Here is an 11,308-nt window from a genome sequence, read left to right as displayed (position 1 = left end):
AAAAAAAAAAAAAAAAAAAAGACTTTCCACATCATAGGAAAAACAAACAAACAAACAAAAAAACAAGGTTTCTTAGTTTACTCAGGAGAGAATTTAAGTGCTTACGCGGAGGTGGCTGAGAGATGTACACCCAGCACAGGAATCTGGAAGCAGCACAATGCCTCTCAGGCTTGGTGACCTTCTGTGAGGCGTGGAACTTTCCAAGTGCCTAAGCTGCCCTCCCCAGTTCATATGGAACCAACCCAGTGATTTAGCTGTTAGGAATGCTGGCTAGATTCATTAACTTGGTGCCACAGACTGTTTTCAAAGTGCAGAACCCTTGTATACAATCAAGCAGTTGGAAAAATGTTTTATGGATAGATACATGTATCTGGATACCAGTTTTGTAAAGAACCAAATAAATAGTTCAAACACTTCTCCTCCTATAAAGTCATCATCATATGCAACATCAGTGTTATTTTGGGGCTGCACTTCACAGCACGATAGCCAGAGTATAAACTGTTTCTATGGTAGCAAGCAGAAGCTGTGGGCCTAGAAGGTGTGAGAATTCTCAGGATTCTCCAACAGGAACCCATCAGACTTTGGTGGCACTTTAGCTTGTTATATGTATCTTCTATAGTGTTTTGTCTTCTAATTCTAAGGCTAATTGCTAATCTAGCACAGATATTTGCTTTATTTACTAATTTGTAGAAATAAATAACAAGTAAGAAAGGTTTCTTAATTATTTTAAAGATGAACTGAGCAGGACACAGTAGTATAAGGCAGACTATTACTTGGAAGGGATCAATTACAGAATGATGAAAAAACAACCAATCTAAACCTTAAAATGATTGATTCTATGAGGTGATTCTGAAAAATCATAATAAATTTTCCCTTTCAGTTGGTTTATGTATTATAATAAAATTAAATATAGATTGCATTGAGCTATCTGCATAGAAGAAAAAAGTTGATTTCAGTAAACAGTAAGGTAGCAGCATAGGGAAAATTATAGTACCTAATTCACAGAGTTATTGTGGAGAATTAAATGAGGCCACGTATATTACCTTAACTCGGTGCTTGGCACTTGGAAGAGCAGGAGAGGATGGAGAAGGATGTCAAAGGGACACGTAGATGTTTTAGATGATTAAAGGCAAAAACTCCAAAGAAGAGGACTCATCCCCATTTCACAGATGAAGAAACTAAGACTCAGAGGTTGTTGGAGATAACATACCTAGTAAGTGTTGCAGCTGATGTTAAATGTGGTTCTGTTTAACTCCAGAGTGGTGCCTTAACCACTGGATATGTTCCTAGCACTTCCTACCAATCAACTTCACTCTCTTTCCCAGAGTTATCCATTCATGAATAGAATTTATAACTTTTGAGTAAATACATACTTACTTTTTATTTATTTTTTGAGACAGAGTCTCACTCTGTTGCCCAGGCTAGAGTGCCATAGCATCATAGCTCACATCAACCTCAAACTCCTCCCTCAAGCCATCCTGCTGCCTCAGCCTCATAAGTAGCTGGAACTACAGGCATCCACCACCACACCCCGCTAATTTTTGTGTTTTTTAGTAGACATGGCATCTTGCTCTTGCTTATGCTGGTCTCAAACTCCTGAGCTCAAGGGATCCTCTCCCCTCTTCCTCCTAGAGGACCAGGGGTACAGGATTAATTCTATCCACGAGCTACTATGCTGGGCCAAGGGATATTTTGGTTGTTGTGGTTTGATTTGGTTTGGTTTCCCTAACAAAAGAAGAATAGTAGGTATTGGGGGCTCTGTCAAAGTAGAGTGACAGGGGTTGCTGAAGGAAACAGGGAGACAAGAAGACGAGTGTGTTTGGATTATATGGCATTCGGACACTTTACCCAGAGCCCACTTTATTTATCCCAGAAACCCATTTTATTCTGATGACTCACAAGCCTTTTTATCATGTATGATAACATGATGTGCTTTGAATTATCTGTAACATCCTTAAACATACCCCCTCTGCCTATCCTCTCAGAGTCAGTTTGATGGTTAACATCAGAAGAGGCTGTAATTTGTCCCCATTTAAAGTGCATGCCTTTTCCACAGCAGTGCACTGGAATGTATCCTCAGCAATATTGTTCCTGACATTATACTGTAGAGACTTTTAAAATTAGGCTTCAGGGGTGGGGTAACCTAAGAACAGGTTGTCTATTTGAAAGTTCATTTGCAATTCAATTGTAACTGTAGCTGTGTTTTCATAGGGAAGCAATGTTATTGTAATTGATGCCACAGCTCCCAAAGTAGCCTTCCACAAATGCCTCCTTAGCAAACATAGCTAAACTTAGAACTGAGAGCAGGCCTATGTTCAGAGCTGAGCCCCAAGCTTAGTAACACATGGAACCCAGGGGGAGCCGGGGTAGCAGAGTCTCCATGGTTGTTTTAGGAAAGCAGCAGGAAAGTGGGCTGCTACTTGCCTCAGTGACCAGTGTAGGTAATTAGTTGAGCTGTTTTGTGTAAATTAAGACTGCCTGTGTATAAAATTGAGGATACATAGTGTAATTTATAAAGAATCCATAAAAAAGTGAAAATTCAGTGCAAACTTGAGATGATGATTCCAGTGATTACATATCAAGGGACCATATAGATTTCCCTGTGCCACAGCTTCAGTAAGATAAATTCATTGCTATGTAAAGTCTGTGAACTTGTTTGCATTTCTTTCAAAATAGTTTATAAATGGACTTTTTTGCTAATTAACTTAGGCATTTGCTAAAATTAATCCAAATTGTCTTTTTTTTGCACCCAGGGGCCTCGTAGAAAAAAAAGAGATGGAATTGGTCCTAAGTAAGTTAGAAGCAGCGCAGAAGTACTTGGCACAGAAGTACTGTGTCCTGGTGCTAGGCGTGGGCATGTCGGACAAGCATCACATGTGCTGTGGAAAGTAAGCCAAGGATTGTGCTAGGTCAGCCCTCGTGTGTGTGTCCACATTCTTAAGATGTTCCATTTGACTTTTGGTACCTTGAGAAAGTTCCTTTTTCTGTTGCCCAGAATAATTAGGCTCAGGTGGGACTCTATCCCAAACACCTATGTGGTCTCCTTTGCACCAGCCAAGTGAGTACAGAAAGAATCCCAGAATCTCAGATGATATTTTTAAAACTCCCCCTGTTTGGGATTAAATGACTGGGTCTTGCAGTGAAATCTGGTTCTCAGCCGGGAAAGATTCCTGCTGCCAGACAAGGGCCACTTGGCCACCTGGGTCTGGAGGGAGGTCGAGTGGGAACTTGTGTTGTGGGGTGGGAGGAAGTGGGATGGTGGTGGGGGGGGGATGGGGGGGAGTTGCGGGGTAGATGTGATGAGGTATCTCCTCGCCCTTTCACTGCTTGTTTTGTAACAACTCAACTGTTGTGAATACCGGCTGCTGTATGGGGGATATAAGATGACTGTGGGAAGATCATTGTTATCTTAGGATGACAATTTCTTTTCTTTTTTTTTTTTGAGACAGAGCCTCAAGCTGTCCCCCTGGGTAGAGTGCCATGGGATTACAGCTCACAGCAACCTCCAACTCCTGGGCTCAAGCGAGTCTCCTGCCTCCGCCTCCCAAGTAGCTGGGACCACAGGCGCCCGCCACAACACCCGGCTATTTTTTTTTGGTTGCAGCCATCATTGTTGTTTGGCAGGCCCAGGCTGGATTCGAACCCGCCACCTTGGGTGTATGTGGCTGGCACCTTAGCCACTTGAGCCACAGGCGCCAAGCCAGGATGACAATTTCTATCCAACTATAAATAAAATTTATTTATTTATTTATTTAGAGGCAGAGTCTCACTCTGTTGCTCTGGGTAGAGTGCCATGGCATCATCAACCTCAAACTCTTGGGCTCAAGCGATCCTCTTGCCTCAGCCTCTCAAGTAGCTGGGACTACAGGCTCCTGCCACAACATCTGGCTAGTTTTTCCTCTTTTTAGTAGAGATAGGGTCTCACTCGTGCTTAGGCCGGAATAGAACTCCTGAGCTCAAGCAGTCCTCCTGCCTCAGCCTTCCAGAGTGCTAGGATTACAGGCGTAAGCCACTGTGCCCAACCTTACAATTAAAATTTAAAAAGGAGTTTAGGCAGTGCCTGTGGCTCAAGGAGTAGGGCACTGGCTCCATATACCGGAAGCGGTGGGTTCAAACCTGGCCCCAGCCAAAAACTGCAACAACAACAACAAAAAAGGAGTCTCACTCATCCCAGGAAAGTTTGGGATCACAGGTTGGAAAGTTTCCATTCTTACCCCAGTCTCTTCTGAACAGTTTCACAACAGGTGTATGGTACACACCATGGTCATAGCCAAAACTTTTGTTGTTAAACTGAATAGGAAAAGAACCTGGTATGTGATGTGTCTCTTTCTATGTTTCCTACATTTTCAAAGATCAGCTTCCTCAGTGGGCATACTTGCAGAGTTGTTAATGGGTATCTTTCTGTGTTTTACACTTCCTTCCTAGTGTCTTCTGTTACTCTGCTTACAGAATTTCACTTATACTTTGAACAGCAGCTCTGGTTATTCTGTTGTGTAACATACTCATTTGTTCAACTATTCTTTTTGTATACATTTGTGTGATTTTGGTATTTCTGTTTTATAATATTTCTGCCCTGAATATCTTTATACAGATTACTTTGTTCATTTGGGCTATTTTCTTATGGCTTATTACCCAGAATGTATCTATCTACCTACAAGGCATGAACAGTTTTATAGCTCTGAAAGATTTTTCTCTGAAAAGGTTAAAGACATTTTATATTACCATCAGCAATCAGCATACTTTTTTTATTGGGTTTTATTATTTTAATATTTTTGATCATTTGAAGTAAGGATGTTTTATGGACTTTCAATATCTTTTATGACTGCGGAGTCTGTGCTCTTTTTTGTGTAAAATAATTTATTGTTCATTTAGTTTTAACTATCTGCCAAATGGAAACTAAGCATTTGTATAATTTTTTAATATGTATCCCATAGTGAAGATTGGTCTTTTTTTTTTTTTGTAGTTTTTTGCTTTCTTTTTGGTATTTATGTCTTTATACATTAAGAACATGTTTTAAATTTTTATTTATTTGAACATGTTCACCTTATTTCTGATGCTAGTCAATAGTCCAGCTGTTACCTCTCCTGGGTCAAACTATTTATCATTCTTGCTTAGTTTTTAAAAATAGGGGCACAAAAAAGTCTAGTCTTTGAAACATTTCGAATTTGTTACAACATGGAAGATGAGCTATGAATCTGTTTTTTCTTTATCAGTGGTCAGATTTCCAATAATACTTAGTAGTAATTTTTTCTTCACTGCAACATTTCTTATTTATTAGGAACTGAATGTTTCTAATATTTTAGCCCAATTTGAGGAAGCCCCATTTAATTTTATTGATTAATATTTCTGGGTTTTTTTTTTTTTTTTTTTTTTTGAGACAGAGCCTCAAGCTGTCACCCTGGGTAGAGTACAGTGGCATCACAGCTTACAGCAACCTCCAACTCCTGGGCTCAAGCAAGTCTCCTGCCTCCGCCTCCCAAGTAGCTGGGACCACAGGCGCTCACCACAATATCTGCTTAATTTTTGGTTGCAGCCGTCACTGTTGTTTGATGGGCCCTAGGCTGGATTTGAACCCACCAGCTCAGGTGTATGTGGCTGGGGCCTTAGCTGCTTGAGCCACAGGCGCCAAGCCAATCTTTCTGTTTTAAATACAGAACCAAACAGTATATTTTGCTTTGTTTTATTCAACACATCCTTTGAGTGCCTATCTGTGGTAGTCATGGCGCTAAGTGTTGGGGTACAAAGAAAATACAGTCTTCAGGACTATGTACAGTCTGGTAGAGGAGTCACCAAGTGAGGAAACCAAAGATTACTAACAGGTGCAACAGAATGGAGACCCCCAAAGTGAGCCGGACTGCAAAGAGGGTGGGTAACTTAGTATCCAATAACAAGAGCTCACCCCTGTTACCTTCAGGAACATATTTGATATCCTTGCTTGTTTGAGATAAATTTCTGGTTTATCCTAGAGATAAATTCATTAAACAAGAGTTCCTGGGTCAAAGAGTATAAACATTGAAATATGCTACATCAGGTGTAGCACAGTTCCCAGCTGACACAACCACTGCCTGCAGTGCATGAGTGAGTCCAGCCAGGACCAGAAGAACTGCCCTGCTGAGCCCAGGTTCAGTCGCTGACCCTCAGAATTAAATGTACTAAATAAATATTTATTGCTTTAAAACACTAGGTTTAGGGATAAGAGTCTTATTCAAGAACAGATGTTACTATAGATGATTTGTTGAAGTGAAAGGAGTATGGGTTATTTTAAAACATATTGCATTATCAAATAAATTGTTAGATCTTTGAGATATAGGATATAATTTTAACTATTTCTCCATTCTCTCTTATGCTCTGTTTTGTCCCACCCCCATACACACACACACCCCTTCTTGTGGTTATAGTTTGGTAAGCTAAAATGCTTAATGAAGTTCTGTATTTATTTATACTTCACTGTTTTCACCCTGCTTCTCCAATTTGTGTTACTTTATTTTGCTCATTACCTAACCCTTCCTAAATGTTTTAACTTCGTCTGTGTTTTAGTGTTCTTATCTGAGCATATATTGCTATCTTTTTATGTAATAAATTTGACAAATATGCTATATGGTTAATTATTTTTTTCTTTTTTAAGTTTTTCTAGATCATCAAACCTTTTCCTTCTACCTTCAGAAAGACAGGACAGAGACTGACAGGACAGGACAGAGACTACCTTCAGAAAGTTAGGACAGAGACTGTATTTGGTTGACTTCACCCTTTGGTTGTGGTAGACTTTCTCCAAGTTACTCCACAATCTAAAAAGCAAGCATATGTTCTCTCATTTCTTCTTGGCTACTTATAAAGACCTATATTAGTCTCTAAAGTTGAAAAACAAATATGAATATGAAGTGTCTTTCAAATGGGACTTGATGTATATATTGATGTATTTTCAGTGCAGGCTCATTTTCTATGTTTTTGGTTATGTCTTAGCATTGTTGGCCATTTCTTTTCTCTTGTGCCCATATCCATAGCTCAATACATGTCTTGGCCCACCATCCCTGGGATTTGATTCACTGTGTACGTGACTTTCCATGATTTGGGAATACCCTCCTCCTGTGTCCCTGGCAACATTCATTCTTCATCCCACGATATCAGCTCTGCTCTTTCAGGTTTCTCCTGCTATATTCAGCTCTTTTAGGAGTTGACAAGTTTGGTTCTGTCTTCCAGCCTGGCACCATGAGAATGTGGCACTCAGACCTGCTCCTGCAGGGAGTGCAATTTAATAGTGCCCCACAGCTATACCCTGAATCCACCGCAAGGTTTGCCTGAGGCCATGTGTCTTAGTTCATTGGATTGCTATAATGAAATACCAAAGACTTGGTGACTTATAAATAAAGGCATGTGTCACAGTTTAAGAACCTCAAAGTCTAGTATTAGGGAGCCAGCAGACTGTTGACTGCTTATGGTATCCCCACATGGGAGAAAGAGAAAGAGAGCTCGCTGGGGTCCCTTTTCTAACAGCACTAATCCCATCGTGACCTAATTACTCCCAAAGGCCTCCCCTAATACCATCACATTGGGAGTTAAGATTTCAACATAATGAAGTTTGAGGGGACACAGACATCCGGTCTATTGCACCATGCTTCCCTGGCTGTCCACAGCCAATGTCTTCATGCAGCGGGCCCATTTCCCCTAGACATGGTACTTTTCAGGGATGACTTTGGCTTAAGGGAAACTTTCTTAGAGCTGAGTCTGAGACAGTCTGAGACCCTGCCTACCCAGACCTCACTGCCTCTCCTCTCTTGCAGGATCAGAACTGCATGTAGATGTGACACCTCTTCTTGCCTTCTCCAGGTCTCTCCTCATTCTCTGTCACACTTGTTTTCTCCAGTAAATCTTTTTTTTTTTTTTGAGACAGAGCCTCAAGCTGTCCCCCTGGGCAGAGTGCCGTGGCATTACAGCTCACAGCAACCTCCAACTCCTGGGCTCAAGCGAGTCTCCTGCCTCCGCCTCCCAAGTAGCTGGGACCACAGGCGCCCGCCACAACACCCGGCTATTTTTTGGTTGCAGCCATCATTGTTGTTTGGCGGGTCCGGGCTGGGGATTTGAACCCGCCACCTTAGGTGTACGTGGCTGGCGCCTTAGCCGGTTGAGCTATAGGCACCGAGCCTCTCCAGTAAATCTCTTGATCGTCTAGTCTTATCTTGGCATCTGCTTCTGTAAGGGCCTGAACTAGCACATCCCTCGTCATAGCATTTTTTAAGTTTTATACTATTACTTTTTGTGTCTTTTAAAAGTACAATCAGTCCTTATCTTTTATGCATTCAGCTTTTTACAGCCTGTTCTTTCTCATAACAGTGCTCCAAACTGTAAGTCACATTAGTGAATCTTGCTTGTTTTTTTTTTTTATTTAAGAGACAGAGTCTCACATTATCATCCTCAGTAAAATGCTGTAGCATCACAACTCACAGCTTGCTCTTGGGCTTAGGCAATTCTCTTGCCTCATCCTCCCAAGTAGCTGGGACTACAGGTGCCTACCACAACACCCAGCTATTTTTGTTGTTGTTGTTGCAGTTTGTCTGGGACCAGGTTCAAACCCACCATTCTCAGTATATGGGGCCGTTGCCCCACTCACTGAGCCATAGATGCCTCCCCCACCCTTTTTTTTTTTCAGTTTTTGGCCAGGGCTGGGTTTGAACCCGCTACCTCTGGCATATGGGGCCGGTGCCCTATGCCTTTGAGCCACAGGCATCGCCCCCCCCCCTTTTTTTGGAGACAGAGTCTCACTATGTCACCCTCTGTAGAGTGCTGTACTGTCACAGCTCACAGCAACCTCAAACTCTTGGGCTTAAATGATTCTCTTGCTTTAGCCTCCCAAGTAGCTGAGATTACAGGCACCTGCCACAATGCCCAGCTGTTTTTTTTTTTTTTTGTTGTAGTTGTCATTGTTGTTTAGCAGGCTCGGGCTGGGTTTGAACCCACCAGCCCTGGTGTATGTGGCCAGTGTCCTAACCACTGAGCTATGGGAGCCAAGTCACATAGTGAATCTTGAAATCAATTTAGTAAATCTGGAAGAGAATAGAATTAAAGAATCAGAGTACATCATCTACAGTGAAAGTAAGTATTTCAGGAGACTTTTGTTTCTGTGTGTGTATACTGGGGACTCAATATTCAATACATTTTGTGGGTAACAGTCACAAAAACTTGACAGCCACTGCATTGCAGCATCTTTTCTATACTACTTTCTTAGGTTTTCATAAGAATTTATGCCTTTGATCAAACTTTTTGAACCATTGCCTGTCAACCAACAATAGTTCTACTTACAGAGTGGAGTTAAATGGTTATGTACCACTTGCATATATTAAATTTCCCCTTTATTTTAGAAAAATACAAGTGGAAAATTGAAAAATCTAGTGTCTCCTAGTACTGCTAATTCAAATCTAGAAACCACTGGGTATCTGTGGAGAATCTTGAGCTGTAGCCAGCTCCTGGGACATAAGTAGGCAAAATGTGAGTTCTACTGCAAAGTACAAGAGTATGTGTAAAATAATAGGATTATTTTAAGCTCAGCACCTGTAGCTTAAGTGGCTAAGACATCAGCCACATACACCAAAGCTGGCGGGTTCAAATCCAGCATGGGCCTGCCAAACAACAATGACAACTACACCCCCAAAATAGCCAGGCATTGTGGTGGGCGCCTGTAGTCCCAGCTACTTGGGAGGCTGAGGCAAGAGAATCTCTTAAGCCCAGGAGTTGGAGGTTGCTGTGAGCTGTGATGCCATGGCACTCTACCCAGGGGGATAGCTTGAGGCTCCGTCTCAAAAAAAAAAAAAATAACTTCACCTATTATAGATATAAAATAATCCTTTTTTTTTTGAGACAGAGCCTCAAGCTATCACCCTGGGTAGAGTACCATGGCATCACAGCTCACAGCAACCTCCAACTCCTGGGCTCAAGCGAGTCTCCTGCCTCAGCCGCCCAATTAGCTGGGACCACAGGCCCCCGCCACAATGCCTGGCCATTTTTTGGTTGCAGCCATCATTGTTGTTTGGCGGGCCCGGGCTGGGGATTCGAACCCGCCACCTTAGGTGTATGTGGCTGGCGCCTTAGCCGCTTGAGCCACAGGCGCCGAACCATAGGTGAAGTATTTAAATTGAAGGATTAACACTTTAGCATCAAAAAACATTCCTGTAATCCAAACGCAGGAAGCTTTTGCAGGTCCCGAGTTGGGCTTGTGGTGGTTCCGCTTTCTACAGACTTCATTGTTTAGGAAGAGGTGGTGGTTTTTTCTTCTCTTGACAATATTTTCAGGAAAAACGTCATGATAAAATTAGTTATCTTTACAGTTTTCTACTCAGTCTCTTGTATTTTTTTCTTTTAATTTCAGATTAATATGAGAGTACAAATGATGAGGTTGCAATGTTTACGTTGTTAAATAGAGTACCCTCAACTTGAATCCAATAAAGTTTTTCTCCGGTGTGGGCATGAATTAGATGGGCTACTGGCTTCATATTAGTTTTGAGCACATTGGATACTTGCTTTCCATTCTTGTGATACTTTATTAAGAAGAATGTGTTTCAACTCCATCCTCTGCTAAGTCCCTTGTAAAATCTCCCTTTCTCATCTTAACATCAACTCTTACTTTCTTTTGTCTTCAAAGGGGTCACTCAGGCTGAGAAAATTACAATTTGAGGTTAGAAAAACTGGTTCTTAAAAAATAATTTTATTTCCCTTACTTGCTGTTTAGTCTTTAAACACACATATACATTGCAAACTAGTTTTGGGATAAAAATATTAACAATTATATCATATTCTTATTCTTATCTTATTCTTTTAATTCCCTGGGTATAGAGTCTCCACTTAAATAATTGTGCTTTTTACAGTACAATTTTTTTTTTTTTGAGACAGAGTCTCATTCTGGTGCCCCAGGCTACAGTACTGTGGTGTCATCATAGCTCACAGCAAAGTCAGACTCCTGGGCTCAGGTAATCCTCCTGCCTTAGCCTCCAGAGTAGCTGAGATTACAGGTGCCCACCATGACACCTGGCTAATTTTTCTGTTCTTAGTAGAGATGGGGATCTTACTCTTGCTCAGGGTAGTCTCCAACTTCTGAGTTCAAGGGATCCTCTCACCCTGGCCTCCCAGAGTACTAGGGTTAAAGGTGTGAGCCACTGTACCTAGCCTGCAGTACAGTTTTTGTTTTTATTTTTTTGGGGGGGGACAGAGCCTCAAGCTGTCACTCTGGGTAGAGTGCCATGGCATCACAGCTCATAGCAACCTCCAACTCCTAGGCTCAAGCGAGTCTCCTGCCTCAGCCTCCCAAGTAACTGGGACTATA

The 11,308-nt window shown here is 41.6% G+C and overlaps 1 protein-coding gene across 1 annotated transcript in view; it reads left to right on the top strand.

Annotated features, from left to right (window-relative positions):
• Positions 1 to 11,308, top strand: part of PPP1R36 (protein phosphatase 1 regulatory subunit 36) — a 30,760-nt gene that overhangs the window by 10,503 nt on the left and 8,949 nt on the right. Inside the window, exon 7 of the mRNA XM_012809865.2 lies at positions 2,754 to 2,888. Coding sequence (XP_012665319.2) covers positions 2,754 to 2,888 — 135 coding nt within the window. The remainder of the gene's footprint in view (positions 1 to 2,753; positions 2,889 to 11,308) is intronic.

This window comes from Otolemur garnettii, unplaced genomic scaffold (assembly GCF_000181295.1).
Source record: "Otolemur garnettii isolate 467f Iridium unplaced genomic scaffold, OtoGar3 scaffold00115, whole genome shotgun sequence".
Classification (NCBI taxonomy): Eukaryota; Metazoa; Chordata; class Mammalia; order Primates; family Galagidae; genus Otolemur; species Otolemur garnettii.
This window is presented reverse-complemented; position numbering and strand designations above follow the sequence as displayed.